This window comes from Felis catus, chromosome B2 (genome assembly GCF_018350175.1).
Source record: "Felis catus isolate Fca126 chromosome B2, F.catus_Fca126_mat1.0, whole genome shotgun sequence".
Classification (NCBI taxonomy): Eukaryota; Metazoa; Chordata; class Mammalia; order Carnivora; family Felidae; genus Felis; species Felis catus.
Genome location: NC_058372.1, coordinates 112,927,611 through 112,949,243, shown reverse-complemented (window position 1 = coordinate 112,949,243; position 21,633 = coordinate 112,927,611). Strand labels below are relative to the sequence as shown.

Here is a 21,633-nt window from a genome sequence, read left to right as displayed (position 1 = left end):
GTCTTGGCTATCTGTAGCTACTGATTTGTGAATTTCCTGTTCCTGCTATACACTGAATGATTGTGTCTCCACCACCCCCAAATTCATCTGTTGGAAAGCTAATGCCCAAGGTGACAATATCAGGTGGGGCCTTTGGGAAGTGGTTAGGTCATGAGGTCAGTCTAGACCCCTCATCAATGGGATTAGTGCCCTCATAAAAGAGGTCCCAGAGAGATCCCTCTCGCATTCTCCCATGCAAGAACACAATGGGAAGTCAGTAGTCTGCAACCTGGAAGAGGAGCTTCACCACAGCTCGACCAAGCTGGCGCCCTGATCTGGGACTTTCAGTCTCTAAACTGGGAGCAATAAATGTTGCTGTTTACAAGTCGCCCGATGTATGGTATTTTGTTACAGCAGTCTGAACGGACTAAAACAATTTCTGATAGAATGCTTTTAAAAGAGTTAAGACATATGGGGCGCCTGGGTGGCTCAGTTGGTTAAGCATCTGACTTCAGCTCAGGTCACGATCTCACGGTGTGTGGGTTCAAGCCCCATATCCGGCTCTGTGCTAACAGCTCAGAACCTGGAGTCTGCTTCAGATTCTGTGTCTCTCTCTCTCTTTCTGCCCCTCCCCCGCTCGTGTTCAGTCTCTGTCTCTCAAAATGAATAAGCGATAAAAAATTTTTTTTAAGTAAGTTAAGGCATATTAAACAAACTATTTTGGAAAGTGCCATGATTTGAGAGATCAGAGGGCTACTAATGAACTGTTTCAGTGGAACCCAGTAGACAGGCGGTGTATTAAGGGAATCACCAAGACCTAGGGAGGAGGGTTCAGATGTAAATACTGGGACCATAAGGAATGAGCAGGCCCTCCCAACAGCCTAAAATTGTGCTTTATATCATACAGCAGGGGCTATTTTTATCTGATGGCTAGAATATTCATGACTACTCCTCAGGACACCCTCAATTCCTAGCACCAACAGGTCTGAGGAAACAAATCAGTAAATCTGATGTTTGCTGAGGTGAGAATTACAGAAAGAAAATGAAAGATCTGGAAGGATCTCATAACTACAAAGTCATCTCATGATTTTTTCCTATTCTACAAGGCATACCTGATTAGTGATCAGAATCATCCACCAGCCAGGATTCCACATGAACAGTGCTGAACAAACACTATTATATTCTTACTCTCTAAATCCTCTGTTAATCAGTCAACAGCAAATTACCTCGTGCCAGGCACTTTGCAATAAAACTGAGCACACAGGACACCCTCTGATTACTTGGCTTGGAACTAAAAATACCTCCTTCACATGCTTAGGAGTCACTTCTTAGGATGGACCACTCTCTCCAGATGATTCGCATCATCTGACAGGGTCGATGTTTAATGGCACCCTACCTGGAGGTTTTTGCCACTCTGTGTACCAATCACGGAGGCAAACCCAAGGGCGGAGGCACAAAAGACACACTCCCAGATGTGGGCCATAATAAACAAAAGTTATCTTAAAAGGTGGTTAACACAATGTTTGAGAGAGAATTAGTAAAGTAAGTCAGGGATGCTAGAGAAAATGATAGACATGTACTCTACTGGGGGTAGGGGAGAGTAGAAGAGGGATGAATGGTTAAATGAACGCTTCAGCCTGGGCTTTTTTCTTTTTTAACTGATCATAACATGCTATCCAAAGTCATAGTTCATTTCTACTAGAAAAGCAATTTTGCTATTTATGAGAAATGCCTATTCCCAGTATGGAAACCAATTTGGGACGCTGTATTACGTGGGGAAGTCTTCATGAGTTTATGGAATCTCACCTAAGAATGCCCCCTGGAGATGACACCAGAAGTGAGTGTGTCTTGTTAAGCAAAATGGGAGCACAGAGTGTTCCAGAGGGAACAGCATGGAGAAGAAAAATCATATGCTATGCATATGCAGGAAGTGACAAGCAGTTTTATATGGTAGTAGAGATTCTTAATTTGGGATCCAAAAGAAGGATGTGCAGGCAAAATGGTGTGTGGTGTGTGATGAGATCATGAACTTTCATCGGACTGTCATAAAGGTCTATAATTTGGGGTGAAGGGGGGAAGGGAAGGAGTCAAGAACTGCAGGCCAAATGCATGACAGGAACGTACAAGGGGTAAAAGATGAATTCCTCCAGAGCCCAAGAGCCCAGTAAGATCTCTGGTGGACTCCTTCCTGTGTAGGATGGGAATCCTTTAGAAGGTATGAAGAGAGACGTTTAATTTTTTTTAATATTTATTTATTTCTGAGAGAGAGAGAACACAAGCAGGGGAGGGGCAGGGAGAGAGGGAAACAGAATCTGAAGCAGACTCCAAGCTCTGAGCTGTCAGCACAGAACCTGACATGGGGCCCAACCCACAAACTGCAAGATCATGACCTGGCCTTAAGTTGGATGCTTGGACAACTGAACCACCCTGGTGCCCCTGAAGAGGGAAGTGTAGAAGGAAGACTGGCTGAAATGTGGAGAGTTGAAATGTAGCAGAAAGTAAAATGCAGGCAACTGTCCAAAGCATCTGAGGAGCCAAACAAGGGCAGTGGGAATGGAGAGAAGGGAATTCGAGAAATGGTTAGTAGATAAAACAAGCAGACTGAACGTTCATATTTGCTTGCAAATGCATAAAATGTCACTGGAGGATCCCAATTAACTGGTAGCACTGGTTGCCAGTAAACAGAGGAAGCAGGTAACCAGGGATAGAGGATGAGAGAGTCCTTTTATTATATACCATTTGTACCTTTTGAATCAAAAAAGGGTGGCGCCTGGGTGGCTCAATTGGTTAAGCAGCCGACTTCAGCTCAGATCATGAGTTTGAGCCCCACGTTGGGCTCTGTGCCCAACCTGCTTCAGATTCTGTCTCCCTCTCTCTCTGCCCCTCTTCTGCTTGCGCTCTGTGTCTCTCTCAAAAATAAACATTAAAAAAAATTTTTAAAGGTATTATCTACTATTAAAATAAAATTTTAAAAAGACATATAGGTTATTGAAATGAAATGCTTCTATGTAAAAATCTGCCCACATCTCTCTCCAAACCACTCTAATGGTTAAAGTTGTACTTTTTTGTTTGTTTTTGAGAGAGGCAGGGGGAGAGGGGCAGACGGAAAGAGAGAAAGAATCTTGAGCAGGCTCCACGCTCAGCACAAAGCCTGCACAGGACTTGATCCCACAACCCTGGTATCAATCATTATCTGAGCCAAAATCAAGAGTCAGACACTCAACCGTCTGAGACACCCAAGCGCACCTCAAAGTGCACTTTTCAACTCAGATTATTTTTGCCCCAAAGGCTCCTGGACTGCACCTTAAGAAGGACCAATCTATCTGTTGACCTGGGTGACAAACATATCAAACTGAACTTGGCATCATATAAATGTAAATAACTACCTCGTTAAATTCAACCAACTTAACAGGTAGTTATTGAAATATCAGAATCAAGAAGGTTTGGTCAATTAACTCAGCTTGATCTTTTAAATTTTTGGTAAATAAAAGAGGCTCTAGAAGAATCTATTAATCTGATTTATTAAGACAAAGATGAATCAAATAAATTACTGATGTGAAAGAGGTCAGATTTGAGGTCCACTATGATGAGTGTTAAGCTAGTTTAGGGTAGCTCTTCGGCTAAAATAACTTTCTAAAAATTAGGAGGAATAAATCTCCTGTTCAGCCTAACAAAACACATGAGGCAGATACTCCAGAAATAACTGACTTAAATTGAATGTTTTTTTTTTTTTTTAATTTTTTTTTTCAACGTTTATTTATTTTTGGGACAGAGAGAGACAGAGCATGAATGGGGGAGGGTCAGAGAGAGAGGGAGACACAGAATCGGAAACAGGCTCCAGGCTCTGAGCCATCAGCCCAGAGCCCAACGCGGGGCTCGAACTCACGGACCGCGAGATCGTGACCTGGCTGAAGTCGGACGCTTAACCGACTGCGCCACCCAGGCGCCCCTGAATGGTTTTACCAACTTTAAATAAGTGGTAAGTGGACATGAATTTAATAGTTACAAAATAGGTGGAATTTAGTTTTGCAAAACTATAGAACATTGTTTTCTATTTGGCTATATAAACTCAAATATAAATAAGTGGAATTTTGGGGCGCCTGGGTGGCTCAGTCAGTTAAGCGACTGACTTTGGCTCAGGTCATGATCTTACGGTTTGTGGGTTTGAGCCCCACATCAGGCTCTGTGCTGACAGCTCAGAGCCTGGAGCCTGCTTTGGATTCTGTGTCTTCATCTCTTTCTGCCCCTCCCCTGCTCATGCTCTCTCAAAAATAAATACATGAATAAATAAATAAATAAATAAGTAAATAAATAAATAAATAAGAGGAATTTAGTTTTGCTAAGCTAAGGCACATTGTTTTCCATTTGGCTGTATAAGCTCAAATATACTAAACTTTCAATTCTTGTTCAAATGATATTTAATGGAATTAAGTTGTTAATCAAAAACATATGTGTCCAGAGATCAATTCTGCAAATGTTTTCATTTGGTTTTGTGTGTTATGTTTTGCCTTGTTTCACAAAGGATGTGAGTCAGCTTTAAATAATAAATTCAATAAAGTGGGAAAATATAATTATATAAAAATAAGAATCAAGAGAAACAAGGTAGAACAGAAGCCCAATACCAAGGAAAAGTCAGAACATCAATATTAGGTCATAAGTTTTTACAGGGTTATTAAAATTGAGTTGCAAATTTGATTCTGCATTTGTATGTTGCCAAATCAAGAAGGGAAATATAATCAATAATGTCATCCTAGTTTTGCATGATGAAAAAAAGACATAATAATGGTGCAGGGGAAGTAAAGTTTTTCTTTGGCATTCATCACTAAATGGAACTTGCCTGGGTCTTCACACAAGAGCTGCAAAAGGAACCATGATCTTGGTAACCGCAACTCCTAAGTAACAGAACAGCAGGTTTCTTGTGACTGCTGTTATTAGCAGAATCCTTCAGCGTGAGCACAACCGAGGGGGTGGGGGTGCAAAGGAAGCAAAACAAGGTAACCAAACCACATCATTTCTGAAAATCTGGCTCGACTGCTGGTCTAACATCTAGAATTGGAATGGAATATGTGGACTTAATGGCCTTTATTCTGCCAACCTTCTGTACGCGTCATTTCTCCCAGTTGAGATTCAGATCAAATTTTTGTGCAGACAACTGATATTCTCTGGTATGTACAAAGGCATTCTATGCCATTGTTCAGAGGACATTAATAGACAACAATTATTCTTCAACCACCAGTTCCCCATATTTGAAATTCAAGGTCATACAAATTTTCTTTTCCATACTTTTTCTGCAACCATAACAATTTTGGTTCCAACATATATAAATTGGGTAGATACCACTGGATGTAAAGAACAACTACAAAAATTATGGGCTGGGATACAAAAGAACTGTGATTAAAAAAAAAAAGGGGGACAGTCAATAACATTTTGAAAGGAAGGGATAGAAATTTTGGCAATAAAATCTTGGGAAAGATACAGAAAGATAGGAGAGAGTATACTGAGTCTTAGAATTGCATTCCAGTAGTGCATATGGGGGCAGGGTGTTGGGGGTTGACCAGATAGGGCCCTGTGAGTCATCCAATCAGAGACATTGCGCATCTGGATGCAGGACACACAGAAAAATGCCTCTCCCATTCTGAGATTAAAAACTAGCTCTTACTTGATGGTTTCAAGGCCAAGAGTGTCAGCACAGCCTAAGCACTCAATTTCTATTTGTCAAATGAACAAATAAGTGTTTATTATCTGCAACAAAGTAAAAAGTTTAGGTAACCATAGGTGAGGGCTCTTTTGAGAAATTAAAGTGAACAAGTAAAAGCCATGTAAATTACCTGCTCAATATTCTTGATTACAAAGATATGAAATAGAATTATCTTTATTTGGGGGAGGATTTTTGCTTCCTTTTAATAAATCATAATATTTTTCATATGTTCCCTCTCACAATTGGTTCCCCCAATCTTACCATCTTTTATATAGAAATCTGATTTCCTCCCCATCTAGGAAGAGCCCAACTAGGCTGCAGAGCAATAGTAATAAACTGTGGCTTACCATAGTTTTATGAAAGTAAGCTTTTTGGGTAGTATGTAGTGAGGATAGTGATGAGGTATTAAAATGACAAAAAAAAAAAAAAAAAAAAAAAAAAGGGCTCCTGGCTGGCTCTTGGCCCATGCGACTCTTGATCTCAGGGTTGTGAGTTCCAGCCCCAAGCTGGGTATAGAGATTACTTAAAAATAAAATCTTAAAAACATCTTTTTTAAATGACAAAAAAAAAAAAAAAAGAAAAAATAAAGAAAATAAATGACTGGACTACTCCCAGATAATTGTGTTAAATAAAGTTACTGAAAAGAGGTTAATACTGACTGACTCATAAAACTTATATAACAAGAAAATAAAAACAAAATCAAAACAGGAAATTTCATAGTGAAAAAACATAGCCAATGAAATATGATACAGTTATCCTTGATTTTTCCAAGATAACACAAAATTTAAAAGCATCAAGACATGGGATCTTCAAAATCCCTGATTCCAAAATTTGACAAATTTGGAAATCAATATGCTTATATACTGAGGAAAACCTATACAGTTTAAAATGGGTATACCATATATTTTGAAACACTTAGGAGTCACAGACATTTCTAAATGCTTTATTTTTACCTTTACCTGTAATAAAATATAATTAGATCATCCACAACAACTCAAATCAACCAGAGTTAATATGTCATTTACTAACCACATCACTGTTACCTCTGGAGTAACATAATTTTCTTTTAAACATGAAATGTATTTTTGAAATTGTATTTGAGAGTTTATTAGAAATATGTCTGATTATCAACGACATTAAAAAATCTGCAAGCTTAGAATGAAATGCACTTATATTAGGAGTGGAAGAGAATTACCTCATTTAATAACACAATTAAAGAAGGATAGCATGTGGTCCTGAGAATGCCAAAATTCATACTTAAAACTGTTAAGAGAATTTAATTTAACTCTTTGTAAAAGAGGCAATTTTTAAAATCCAGTTAACTTCAAAAGCCACAGGACAAATACATGTAATCCTCAATTGTCTTTAGATGAAGCTTAAAACACAGTTCATTCAACAAATAACTCATGAGCGCCCATTATCCATCCGATGCATTGCATTACAGAATGGAACAAGATGAAGACTCTGTCCTCCTGGAGCTGACATCGGCTCATTTTCCAAAGCTCTAAACCTTACTTAACACATTAATATAAAATTGGAGTTCACAATGATCTACTTTCCAAAACTCTAAAGCTTCTTGCTGAATATAAAATTATTTTTTTAAAGGACAGCCCGAGAAGAGAGAATCGTGCTCAAAGCCCTGATGTATGAACTTCACACTTGGGAGAAAAGAAAGAATTCATAAACCAAAACACAAACCGTAACACCTAGCTGGAAACTAGGCTGCGCCCAAGACTGCCTCTGCTGGCCGCCCGGGTGCATCCTTCCAGCAGATTCTCAACTCCCGACACCTGTATCAAACTTGCCACTCTTAAAACACATCGCTTTAGGAAAGCAGGAAGCTCCTCGAGTAAGCAGCAGAATACCCCAGCCTCATCTACATCCGGAATAATCTGACTTCTGGAATAATAATCTGACCTTCCCTACCTGGCCCTAAAATGTTGACTGTAGGGGACTGAGCCATCAATTTTATATACCAGCCAGCCAGTTCTGAAATATACAAAAATCCACCGCTACTTCTACGTGCCGCTAAAATAACGCTTTGCGTGCTTACACGTTTGGCTAAAACAGGAAGAACGCATCTGCTCATCCAGCCGAAAAAATACGGTGACATATTTTCACCTGAGCTGCTGAAAATACAACGGTACCCCCCCAGCCCCCACCGCCCAAATAAGCCACGAGCCCACCGGTCCTCCCCACCCCCGCCCGCAGCCCACCGCGCCGGGGCTGGGGAAGGGGGGGGTGGGTGGTAAGCGGAGAAGGGTCAAGCTCTCCTTCGCCACCATTCGGCCTTCCGAGCTCCACAAGAGGTTGTCAGGTTAACGAGGTCTGCCTCCAGCGCCATTAGCACACCTCCGAGGGCTCTCCCGAGCCCGGGCAGGAGGCAAGTTTGGCGGGTCCTGGCCCCGGCTGCCCGCCTCTCCCCGGCGGCAGCATCAGCTGCGGGCGGCTGCGAGAGCGGGTCCCCGCCTCACCCACCTACCTACAGGGCGGGGGCGCCGGCTCCGCGGGTCCGGGAGAAGGGGATCGGGCGCACGCATTTCTGGGAGCGGTGGCCTCTGCTGCTAGGCGCGGGGGAGCGCATCCTCTAGGGTGGGTGGAAGGAGGGGTCGGGGGAGGATCGTGCGGCGAGGAGGAGCAGGGACGGGAGGGAGGAGCGGCGAGGCGCGTGCCCCAGGGGACCGGCGTCCGGAGCTGATGGACTCGGGCGCCGCCAGGACTCCTCAGGCCTCTTCCCGGGCGCGGCGCCTTGCCAACCCTGCAGCTGCGCCCGCGGTCAGGGCATCGGCCGCGACAGGCTCGCGGGCCCGGCCGGAGGCGGGGAACTGCGGGTGGCGCGACGCGGTGCAGACGCCCGCCTCTAGCTCCGCCCGGCCCGCGCCACGCTCTGCGCCCCTCCGCGGCGGCGGGGGCTAGAAAGCTCGGCGGCCGGGCGCCGCGGCTCGGGCTGCGGCATCCTCCCCGCCACGGCGACCTCGGAGCTGGAAGGCTGGGCGCCCCGGCCACCCCCGGTTGCTGCAGCCTCCGCTGCCCCGGCACAGCCCCAGTCCCGGCCGCGCGGCTCCGCCCCGGGGAGCTGCGCGCGCGGCCTCCGCAGGCCTCGGCCCATTGTGACGCCTCCGAGAGCCAGGTCGCTGCTACCCTGGAGGCCGGACGCCGGATGGTGGAGCCTGGGAGGGTCTTCTTACCTCGCCCCGGGCCGCATCCCCTACAGCTGGCCTGCCGTGGCACCGCGCTTCAAGTGAGGCTTTGAGAGCAGAGCCGAAGTTATAAAGCGTCTCCCCGGGCCTTAAAACCTTGAGTTTCCTTCCAGCTTGGGGGCTACTGGCCACAATTAATTCATCCTTCTGTCCTTTCCGGCGTTACGTTTCGCAAAGGGGCCCACCATCTCCTCCCCCTCCCGTTCCCGTTCCTGGTACTGCATCCCGGATGCTGCCAAATTATAATCATTACAGCGGTCGGGACGTAGCAGTTGGGCCCTCCAGGCCGACACTTGGCAGAGACCCGAGAGAGCCTTGGTTGGGGGGAGGATTTGCATCAGCAGCGGGGCAGTGCCCGTGAGCTTCCCATCCCCACTTGGGAGCTGTTTCCTCTGTGGTCCCATGACCAGCACTGCAAGATGACTAGGAGGATTTGATCTTGAGGATTACCCTTGTACACACACAATACAACTCACGGCGGAGTCTGCAGCTGGCCTGATAACATTGGTGTGTCAGAGGCCGTACACACAGGCCCACTAGATAGTGGCCTCCCCTGGGTTGTTGATGCTGTTGATGCTGTATCAGCCTCTCCTCAAAGGCCGAGCCAAGCATTTAACAGTGGTGGCTTTTGGATTTCAGTTGCAAGTAGGTCATGTTATACTATCTTGCAAGAAACGGAATAATCGCTCAATTCTGCACTGAACATGTATAAAATGGGGCCTCCGGTTTACATCTTTAGGCATTGTGTGATTTGCTAATTATGTTCAAGGGAAAATTCCACTTACACTACAAAGACTTGATTTTATTGAATCAAAAGAACATTGTTTGGGCTTTCCAGAGAAACTGAGCCACTCTCACACTTCTTTGATCGGTGCTTTTATGATTTGGAAATCTAAGGTTAATTTTTTTTGTTTTTTTAAATGGGCAAAGATAAGACATGTTCCATAGCGGTACAAACCGATAAAATCTGGAAGATTTCTTCAGCATGTGGAGGAGGGTGGCAGCTGAACTGCTTAGGAGTCAGGAAACACTGACACATGACTTGGCCACTGAGAGGACTTTGATCTAGAGCCCCAGTTCATATCCAAAAGATACCTATTATTGGTCATGGTATTTTGCCCCCAGGTTTAGAATGACCCAGCTATGTTTATAGAAATGTTTATGTGTCTGTGATGTGTAAGTGACAGAGCAAAGTCACCTATGAGAATTTAGCAGTTGCTCACGCTAACAAAAGTTATGAAGTTTGCTTAGAACGCAGTGTGTAGAAGGACATTTGCAGAAATGTTCATTGAGCTGAAATTCTTGACTCTTTCCATCCTTTTGCCACCCAGAGTCTCCTTTTTTTTTCTTTATATACATTCCTATGTTTTCTCAAGAAACTAGTGATTTTTTAAAGTTTATTTTTATTTATTTTTGGGGGGGGGGTGGTGGGGCAGAGAGAAAAGAAGACAGAATCCCAAGCAGGCTTTGCTCTGTCAGCACACAGCCTGATGTGGGACTCAAACTCACGGACTGAGAGATCATGATCTGAGCCAAAACCGAGAGTCAGAGGCTTTAACTGATTGAGCCACCCAGGCACCTGGTGATCTTTTTTTTATTAGACAAAGATATAACTGAGTATATATTTTAAAAGTAATAAGCATCAATGATAAAATGTCAGCCTTTCAAAAGCACTGAAGGTAACTTAAGTATCTTTTTTCATATCTTTATGAACTTCTCTAGGACTGCATACTGTATCATATACTTATTATAACATCACAGTGGAAGTCCTGGTATAATAAAGATTTGTGCTCCTCAGCTTAGAGGGAGAGAAAATTCCCCCTTAAATATTCTTCACTAGCTCTTTTTCATTAACTTAGCATTTATTGATTGGCCTAAGCACTGTCTTTATAGAAAAACCAGAAGAAATAAAATCATTTCCTTATCCTCTAGATGTGTGCTGTCCGAAACTGGCCACATGTGACCACTTCAATTTATTTTTTTTTAAGTTTATTTATTTATGTTGAGAGAGTGAAAGGGAAAGCACAAGGGGGGGGGGTGGGGTGGAGGGGAGAGGCAGAGAAAGGGAGAGAGAATCCCAGGTAGGCTCTGAGAGTCCAAATTGGGGCTTGCGATCTCACAAAATGTGAGATCATGACCTGAGCCAAAATCAAGAGTCTATTGCTTAACCCACTGAGCCACCCAGGTGCCCTGTGGCCATTTAAATTTAAATTAAAAATGTGTTTTTTTCATTCAACTAGCCACATTTCAAGTGCTGAAAAGCCAAACACAGCTACTGGCTACTCTTTTGGACAGAATAGAATATTTCCATTATTACAAAAAATTATTCTGGAGAGTGCTGCTCTAAATAGAAGGTGAAGGGCCCCCGGATGGCTCAGTCCATTAAGCATCAGATTTCGGCTCAGGTCATGATCTTATGGTTTGTGAGTTTGAGCCCCACATTGGGCTCTCTGCTGTCAGGGCAGAGCCCTCTTGGGACCCTGTCTCCCTCTCTCTCTGCACCCTCCTTCTCTCTCTCTCAAAAATAAATTAACATTTAAAAATAAATAAATAAAATACATAAATAAATAGAAGGTGAAATTTTAATTGAGAGATAAAATGAAATACTTAATCATTTGGGAAATATTAGTACACTAAAGATCAAACCTCATTAGAATGCGTACTTCTTAAGAACATGGTAATCTCTAAGAATTCAGGCACTGACTTCAGACTATAGCTTTACCTGTGCTGACCTTGCATATGTTACTTAACCGCTGTTGCTTTATCTGTAAAAGGTGGATGATAATAGTATCAACTTTACAAGGTGGATAGAGGGATTGAATGAGGTAATCCATGAATGATGCTTAGAATGTGACCTTCAAGAAAAGTTAGCTATTACTTTAATAATATACATTACTATAGTAAAGGTTTTTGTTGGTTGGTTGGTTGGTTGGTTGGTTTTTTCATTGTATCCCTGGCACTCCTCATGTACCTGGCTAGTAGGTGCTTGGTAAATGTTGAGTTAATGAAAAATTACAGTGCTACACTAATTTTATGGCTATGAGGGCCTCTGTGAAATATGAAAACCATCCTTTTTACCTCTGTTGGCCATTGTAGGGCAATTTAGGTGGAATTGTCATCTTGCTTTTTTTGGTATAAAGAACCCTGTATGATGAGACTTTGGAGTAGATATGGAGAAGCAGAGATCGCTTTAGCTCTTAACAGAAGAAAAGAGGGGTCACTTCACTAGCCTTCCTCTTTTGTGCTGCACAGGATAGAAATTGGACCAGTGGGGGGGCAACTGGATCCCTGCAGTCAGGCATCAGGTGTTCTCCCAAGCAACTTCCTGGAGGGCTTTGGGAAACATTACCAAACAATAGAAACAGTTACTGCAAATGTGTACAGTATTTTTCTTACATATATATCTAAAGATAATTTTGTAATCAAGAAGCATGGCTAGTGTGTCTGTTTTTAAATGCTACACTGGTTACATTTCCTTGCACTGGAATTCCAGGATATCAGCAAATAGCACTTTGCCAAAAGGAAAAGCTCCCTGGATAAGCAATGAATTTACAACTACTGAAAGAATTGAAACTCCTTTGGAATTTTTCTCCATAAGGGCCTGGAGAGGAGATTTGTGCATTGGGTGATGAGTTCGGTCTACTATCACCAAGCAGTTTCACTCTTTAGTAGTTAAACCTATCCTTTTTCTCACACAGAAGCACCTCCTCTCACACACCTGACTTAGGTTGGTTGGAACCCAGGGGTTCCAGAGGAGGTAAATACTAATGTCATCTCTGGATGTTTGTGGTAGTTATCCTGGACCTAGAGAGATAGAATTGAGTTCACGATTTAATAGTGTTGAAGGCAGTGGTTCATTTTTACAACTGGTGTCATTGGTACAGATCATCATGGATTACCACCTTGAATTTTGAGAAAAATGTCAATAGGTCCTTTTGTGGATGGTTCAGTGCTTTTCTCGGCTTGTCATAAAATCTAAAGCAGAGGTGGAAATCTCCTTGTCACTTCAAAGGAGGAGCCTGCCAGAGTGTATTGAGAAAGAAATACTGATGTATATAGAAATGGATTGCTGTCCGGGTGCCGGTAAGCACATAGAACTTACGGTTGATTACTTAGATTAAGCCCAATAAATTTGCCCTTTTCTTTTATTCACAATTCACTAATAAGTATCTGCTCTTGGAAACTTTCCTCTGTCTTGTTTCTGCTAAAAATAGTCTGTTCAGTAGCTTGAGAATTCATTACATATTTTTTACATTTTCTGAAAAACTTAGTCAAATAAGCTGGTGCAAAGACATTGTAGCTAAGATATCATTTAAAATTCTGAAATGAATCCCTAAACTGAACTGGTAGTTGTTGTTTGACTTTGTTAGATGAGAGAAATTTAGAGTGCAATAAGCTGAACAGTGTTTTTTCAAAGGAAATCATTGTAGATTCATAAAAAGTTGGAAAAAATGTGTAGGGAAGTCTCAGGTTCCAACCACCCCCACTGACCCCAGTTGCCCTCAATGGCAACATTTGGGTAACTCCAGTACAATATCAAAACCAGAAAAATGATATTGGTATGATCTTTCAAGTTTATATTTCATCAGTTTTACATACACTCGTGTGAGTGTGTGTGTGTGTGTGTGTGTGTGTGTGTGTGTGTGTGTTCTAGGCAATTTTATCATCTGTACAGATTATTCTACTCACCACAATAAGACACAGGACTGTTCTAGTACCACAAAGCTCCCACAACCTACCCCTTTATAAAGTCACATCCATCCTCCTCCCTACCACATCTCTAATTCCTGCAAATCACGAATCCCTTTTCATCTCTATAATTCCAAAAAGTGCTATATAAAAGGAATCATACCAGGGGCACCTGGGTGGCTAGTGTCATTTGAGCATCCAACTCTTGATTTTGGCTCAGGTCATAATCTCATGGTTCATAGGTTCAAGCCCTGTATCAAGCTCTGCGCTGGCAGTACAGAGCCTGCTTAGGATTCTCTCTCTCTCTCTCTCTCTCTCTCTCTCTCTCTCTCTCTCTCTCCCTCTCCCTCTCTCCCCCTCTCCCCCTCTCTCCCCCTCTCTCCATCCCTCCCCACTCCCCTCTCTCTCTCAAAAGTAAATAAATAAAATTTTTAAAAAGTAAAAGGAATCACACCATCTGTAACCTTTTGGATTGGCTTTTTTTTTTTTTTTTTCCCCACTCAGCCCAACTCCCTTGGGAACCATCCAAGGTGTTATGTGGATCAATAGCAGGTTCCTTTCTTTGATAAGTATTCCATGTTATGGATGTACCACAGTTTAACCATCCACCTATTGAAAGACCTTTCTGTTGTCTCCACTTTGGGACTATTATTAAAAAGCTGCTATAAACATTTGTGGAAAGATTTTGTGTGAACACAAGTTTTCATTTTTCTGGGATAAGTTCCCAAGAGTACAACTGATGGGTCATGTGGTAAGTGCATGTTTAGTTTTATAAGAAATTGCCAAGTTATTTTCCAGGGTAACTGTACCATTTTACACTCCCATCAGCAAAGTATGCATGATGAGTGGTGCATTTTTAATATATTAAATAAATTTATTAAAATATAGTCATAGCTGTGTTTTACTATTCACTACTCTACTGTAATTACTTATTTACTTGAACCCCACCAGACTAAACTTCAAGGTCAAGAATCCCATTTTGTTCACCTTGATATCTTTGGTGCCTAATATAGTCCCTGACATATATTAGTCAATAAATATCTCTTTAATACATAAATTAATGAACTTAAGAAGAATAGCTGAGTCAGGTTGAAATCAAATTGAAAACTAAAATTGTCAATAAATTATAACTATAAGTGAATTTGAATCGGATGCCATGATTTTTCTTCCAATATATAACAACATTTTCAAATCAGAAATTGGTACTCTGTAAGTTGAGTTGTTTTGGGAAAAATTAATAAAATCGAAATGCTAAATTAGGTTGGGCCAAGTCATTCATTTTAGTACTTTGGTGAAAGCAAAAGATTGGAAATAATCCAAATGACCAGTATGAAATGGCTTTAAGAAAATATTGAAACAGTGGAATACTATTTAGTTATCAAAAATAATGAATAACTTTTTATGTAAAGAATGGACATCCTTGGTGGTGGGGGGGGCGGGGGTTGCTGGGTGGCTCAGGCAGTTAAGCGTCTGACTTTGGCTCAGGTCATGATCTCACGGTTCATGAGTTTGAGCCCTGTGTCATGCTCTGCCTGCTTCAGATTCTATGTCCCTCTCTTGGTCTGCCCCTCCCCTGCTCACGTTCTGTCTCTGTCTCTCTCTCTCTCTCTCTCAAGAATAAATAAACATTAAAAAAAATTTTTTTAAAGAATTTTTGAAATATACTTCAAAAGGTATTTTTAAAAAACTTATGTAAAGTATGTAGAGTACGTTCCTCTTTGTGTAAAAATAAGACAAAGAAATTAAAAAAGAAAAGATACATGCATGAAGATCTTAATTCTCCCTAAGTCAGTCTATAAAGTATAGAGTGTGCCTGGATCATCTTGTGACAGAAAATAAAGAAGTGCTCAAAAATTTAGGGTGACATGTCAAAAGAATACAGGAGCCAACTTAAAGGGACTCCTTCTGGCCAAATTTGGGACAATTTAATTATTAAGAAAAATGACAGTGATGGATTATAATACCTTGAATAAAAGCACAAAAACAGAAAAAGACTGTGAGTCCAAACTGATATTTAAAAATTAAATAGAGAATAAAAAGAGAAAGGAGAGAATGGGAAGTTGTTTACATGAGAATGATAAAATAACACTATTTTGCAATCACCATGGTAGTAATTGATTCAAGCAAAGATTGTCAGTGGATGCTACAACCATCAGGTGAAAGTTTGCTGAGGAACAGAAGATTCATACATTCTCAAAGTATGGTGGACACCTTAGCCAAATACTCAGAGTTACTGTATATTTCCTATAGTTGCTGTAAAAAAAAAAAACCCACAAACTTAAGGGCTTGAAACAACACAAACTTACTATCGTACAGTTCTGTGATCCAGAAGTCTGACCTGAGTCTCATTCTAGGTATTGGCAGAGCTGTTCTCTTTCTGGAGGCTCGAGGGGACCTGTATTCCTCAGCTTAGGGTCTCCTTCCTCCCTCTTCAAAGCCAGGAAAGGCAGGGTGAGTTTTCCTCCGATCACATAGCTAGGACACTAACTCTGCTGCCTCTCTCCTTCATTTATAAGGATGCTTGTAATAATTTTGGGCCTACTCAGATGATCCAGGATTAATTTCCTGTGTCTCAAAACCCTTAACTTCATCACATCTGCAACGTCCCTATTGCCACATGAGGTAACACATTTATGTGTTCTGGAGATTAGAACAGGGACATCCCCATGGGGGCCATTATTCTGCAACAGCATTGATCATGAAAGATAATGTGATAGATCAGCATTATGCACATTCTGATGTAATGCCCTGAGAAGAACACATCACCTAAGGTTCTTGTCAAAATAAATATTTATCTGAATTGAGGGCCTTTCTGAAACAACCATCCTTCACTATTCAGAAAGGTCAATATTGTTAAAAAAAAAAAAATTGGGGAATTGTTCCAGATTAAAAAAAAGAGAATACAGAAACGTGACAACTAAATGTACTATATAATCCTTGAGTGCATCCTGGGTAAAAAGAAAAAATACAAAAAGTGTTGTTATGACAATTGAAAAATTTGATTATTAACTGTATAATAAATAATAATATTTTATTAAATTTAAATTTCCAGGGTGCCTGGGTGGCTTGGTCAGTTAAACATCTGACTCTTGGTTTTGGCTCAGCTCAGAGCCCGAGGACAAAGGGCTGTCAGCACAGAGCCAGCTTGGGATTCTCTCTCTCCTCTTCTCTCTGCCCCTCCCTTGCTTTCTCTTCCTCTTTCTCAAGGTAAATAAATAAACATTAAAAAAGTAAATTTCCTAAGTATGATAGTTGTATTGCTTGTTCTTAGGAAATAGATGATAAAGTATTTAAAAGTAAAGTGTTATGATGTCTGCAACTAACCTAAAATGCTTCAGAAAAAAGATCAAGAGAAGTAAATATGGCAAAATATTAACAGCTGGTGACTCTAGATCAGCACTGTAAAATAGAAATACAATACAGGGCACATATACAATTTTAAATATTCTAGTAGATACGTTAAAAAGTGAAAATAAAGTGAAATTTTAATATATGAATCCAATATATTTCTAATTGAAAATGTAATCAATGTAAAAATTGTTCTTTTTACTTTTTTTTAATGAGAGAGAGAGAGAGAGAGAGAGAGAGAGAGAGAGAGAGAGAGAGAATGAATGCACAAATGTGGGGAGAGGGGCAGAGGGAGAGAGAGAATAATCCTAAGCAGGCCCAACCTAGAGCCGAGAGTCCAGGCGGGGCTCGATCCCACCACCTGGGATCATGACCTGATCCTAAATCAAGAATTGGTTGCTCAACCAACTGAACCACCCAGGAACCCCTCAACATAAAAATTATTAATGATGTATTTTACATTATTTTGTTTTTCATATTAAGGCTTAAAAAACCAGCAGGCATTCACCACTTATGGAACATCGAAGTTTGTGCTAGCCACATTTCAATGCATGATAGTCACACGTTGCTCATCTTACTAAATTGGGGAGCACAAGTGCAGATGAAGGGCATATATGCGTTCATTTTCCTACGCTTGGAATTTCCTGTAGGTTTGGAATTTTTCAAGATAAGAAGTTGGGAAAAAATACACATTCCCTTGTGCATGCATAGACTGTTTCTAGAAGGATATAGAAGAAACTGTTAACGCTGGTTATCTCTGGGAAAAAGAAATTACTGGCTGGGGAAAAGAGAGGGATGGTGATTTTCACTGCACCTTTTTGTCCTCTTGTAGCATATTGTGACTAACCCTATTAAAACTTAAAATTATTCTAAAAATAATATCTGCTTTATCTTTTTATTCAAAACCATACCTTTTGCTACTAAATTCTGGTAATCCCCACTTCCAAGATAAGAGCTCCACCTACCGAACTTGATTTCCTAAAAAGTCCTTGATATAGGAAAGAGGTGTGTGTCCTAAAATATAATTAAGTTTAAAAATTAGTTGTGATATTTCCATGTTTATCAGACCTGAAAAATCCTTTTATCTTCCTGTTTGCATATTATTAAACAAGTGTAGACAAATTTTATCAACAATCTAAACCACCTCTGAGTTGCTGAAGACAAGAAACAATATCCAAGCACAGGCTCACCCAGATTCTGCGGTGGTGGATGCCCGCTGGAACTCACAGTGGCGCCGCGGGTTGTGAGCAAGTTCATTATGAATTTATTATGTTTTACGTAAGCCTCCTTCCATCTTGCAACGGAGCGGGGTCTCTTGGGTTACATTTGTTCAACTGCAACGGCTGGCACTTCAAAGAGGAGTTACATCCTGTTGCCTTCTGCTCGTATTTCAAGAGGGTTTCTGAATCGAGGATGGGCTGTAAGGTTTCTTTACTCCTCTGGTAATTGCATCATTTCCTGGCCGCGTCTCGAGCATAACGCGGAGAGATGAAGCAATTGCCCAGATAATATCACTGAAAAAAAAACAAAAAACAAAAAACAAAAAACAAAGCATAATGGAAACACAGCGGGTGGCAAGGTTTGGTGGATCCGGGTGCAGATGCTGTCCCTGGTTCTTCACTAGGCACGGCACCCGCAGCTCTCTCGGCTTCGTTAGCCTGACTCCCAAGTAAGTAGTCATCATCATGATAGATACACAGTTGCTTCCTAAGAGGCCACGTGGCCCTTGGGCACCTACAGCTTTAGAGCCCGCGCCTTGTGCCAAGGACGCGTGCGGTGTCCCACGCGCCAAGACAACGTGAAATGCGCTTCGCCAGTGACAATCTAGATTGAGTACAATGTTTAGTGGCACTTAACATCTGCGTGAGAGGGAAAGACAGAAAGCGACAGAGGTTAGATTTAGAAAGAGCAGCTAGATGATTAAGAAAATAATAAAGCAAATTACAAGGTTCTCCAACATTACAGTACTCTAACTTGTGTATAGGCACCGACACAGTCAGACATTCATAATTAGAATGAAATTTCAGGACCTCTTTTCTAGCAGGGCATTCGGAAGAGGATTGGAGTTGGAAGCTCCAGCTTTTTCCCGCAGGGACTGCCTCGGTGCTGGGCTCGGAGCGCAGAAACTGTGCCTCAGTTTTGGAAGCTGAGACTCCAAACCCGAGCCAAGTAGGTGGGGCTTAGAATCACAATCTTTTCTACTGGCCAGATTTACGTAGAGATTTTTAAAGCAGCAAATACATTTCAGCAACGCACGAAGTCAAGCTCCCTGGTGGTCTAGTGGTTAGGATTCGGCGCTCTCACCGCCGCGGCCCGGGTTCGATTCCCGGTCAGGGAAACGCTACTTTTTCTCCTACAAGCTAAAAAAGTTTTGCGATCTAAACTGCTTTTTATCGCGGATGTGTCATTCAATCATAAAAATTGAATTCGTTTTTAAACGCTATTTGATCTCAGATTTAAAATACGCCTTTTTTTCCAGCCCATGTACAACAGGTTCATTCCCTGCTCCTCAAAGCATCGGTTGCGGGTCGGTTGCACATAGGAGAATGTAAACATTGGGTTCCACCTGCTGGGGCCCTGGTAGGATGCCTTACCCACATAGGGACTGGAGAGTTGGAAGGGAACAAGGTGGAGGTCCTGTGAGATAAGCAGGGGAAGCCTGGTTAGAGAGGAGGGTGGGTGAAGAGGAAGACACTAAGCAGAGTGGTGAGTGGGGAAATGAGGTACACTTCCTGTTGCAGTGCCTGTCCCCTTAAATAAACTAGAGTGCAAGCACATTGTGGGAGGAGAAGCAAAGCACGGATCGGCCTCTGTACATAATTACAACAGAAATGTCCAGAAGCAGAGCAGGGAGAGCCTTGGCCCCCAGCACACCAGGAACTGGCAAATAAGACAGCCTATCACAGTTGTGTAGGAAATCAAAGGAGAACATGAGTAAGGTTTGATTACGGCCTATTAATTTGGAAAGGGTGCTGGTTGGGAGCACGGCAAAGCAGGAGGCGCTGTTACATTTAGATCTGGTCTGAAGAGGTCATCCAAGTGAACTTGTCCTGTACAGGGAGTGAGATTTTTGACTAATATTGATAGGTTTTGAGGAGATTCAGCTCTGAGGTGAGAACTGAAGGCCCAAGAGTGGAAATGCTTCCTAGGAGATGATTGAGTGCAGCATAAAGAGCCAAAGTTTGCAGGCTTGACTTCCACTAGAGCAGAACTAAGTAGGGAAGTCTAGAGAAGAGTCAGTACAAGTAAGGTTCAAATAAGCCAAAGAAGAAAGAGCCTGGAAATTGCACTGTTATCTTTAATAGGATAAAGCATATTTCTCTTGTTGGTTAGTTTTTTAATGGAGTTTCATTTTATTTAGTCTTGGTGTCATCCTTATTGTGTTTCACCTATTTTATTGTTATTTTTAGTCAAATAAGTACACTTTTCCTAAAGAATATCATCATTTAGACACAGCAACACTGTATCACATTATCTACACATAGCACAAAGTTGCTGCTTTGTAGAGCCAGAATATTGTGCTCAATTCTGTCCTTATGAGAAACGGGGGAAATGCTGAAGGACCATTTGTAGAAATATTCCACATATGAATAGGTTTCTTAAAGGTAAAGGAATAGAAAGTATTTAACCTGCACAGATGAAAGCAAAGGTTATTTGCTGCATACCAAAAATATTTTTCTGGGCTTGTCAAATTATTTAATTTTAAACACAAAATCATCATCCATCCAGGGTTGGGCTGATGCATAACTAAATATAAGGATGCCTGAGAGGAACCAAGGGTTGTGGGGAAAAGGAAGGGCAGGACTTTCACCAGCATCTAGTACAGTGCTTAGTATATGGTTGGTGCTAAATGAATGGATTACTTAATCAATTAAACCAAGAAATAGATTGCTAAGACTTTACTTGAAAACAATCATATATATGTGAAGCCCTCATAATTCTATTTCCGTATGAACCACAGTTCTGTATTTCCACTGACAGAAGTGGAAAAATAATTAAACTGAGTCAATCTGAATGATATCCACAATTTAATGAGTTCTTTTAGATTCTGAACACTGAACTAAGCACCTGATCTATAATAATTGAGTCAATTCTTACAACAATTGTCCTTGCTTTGGAGTTTAGGAAACATAGACTCAGAAAGTTTTGTAATTTAGTTGAAATAACACAAGTGTGTGGGGGAACCAGGATTCCAACTTGATTTGCCCAACCTAAATTCTGTATTCTTTAAGACTCCCCACACTACAACAAATTTTCTGGTGGTACATTGGTATCTTCTTTAGACCAGTTTTTACAAATAGCGTGGCTCATGGGGAATGTTGCATAGAAGCAAAGAGGAATTATATGATATTTCAGGTTCTCTTTTAAAGGTATACTTGAATTCTTTGCATGGCAGATTTAGTGAAAATCAACTCTAGTAGTTTGTGGGGGTTACCAGATTCCAGAGAAACACGTGGAAAACTTTTAGTTAAGATAGAAGTTCAACAGCAAACACAGTGTACTTGTGTTTATGGCTAAGCATGTTGATTTGTGAGAGTGTTTTTTTCCTTCACTATTATTTTTATATATTTAAAAATCATAGTTGCCACACCTCCACGTTGATCATTATTTTTTTGACTTAAAAATGACTCTTGTGGGGCGCCTGGGTGGCTCAGTTGGTTAAGCATCCGACTTCAGCTCAGGTCATGATCTCGCGGTCCGTGAGTTCGAGCCCCCACG

The 21,633-nt window shown here is 41.4% G+C and overlaps 1 protein-coding gene and 1 non-coding gene across 8 annotated transcripts in view; one reads left to right on the top strand and one right to left on the bottom strand.

Annotated features, from left to right (window-relative positions):
- The window catches only part of NCOA7 (nuclear receptor coactivator 7), a 163,979-nt gene extending 145,598 nt beyond the window's left edge, over positions 1-18,381 (bottom strand). For 2 of the 7 annotated variants that reach the window (XM_045057994.1, XM_045057997.1), the window contains exon 1: positions 8,866-9,234. Coding sequence is in view for 1 of the 7 variants with exons in the window: in XM_045057997.1 (XP_044913932.1) it covers positions 8,866-8,882 (17 nt within the window). In the remaining 6 variants the exon portion in view is untranslated. Of the gene's footprint in view, positions 1-8,159; positions 8,709-8,865; positions 9,235-18,104 lie in introns of those variants that run through there. The other 5 variants (XM_045057996.1, XM_045057998.1, XM_023254324.2 and 2 more) reach the window with 5 other exon arrangements.
- A 799-nt stretch (positions 18,382-19,180) lies between these two features.
- TRNAE-CUC lies at positions 19,181-19,252 on the top strand. Its single transcript has one exon. It is a non-coding gene; the product is annotated as a tRNA-Glu (tRNA).
- The last annotated feature ends 2,381 nt before the right edge of the window (positions 19,253-21,633 follow it).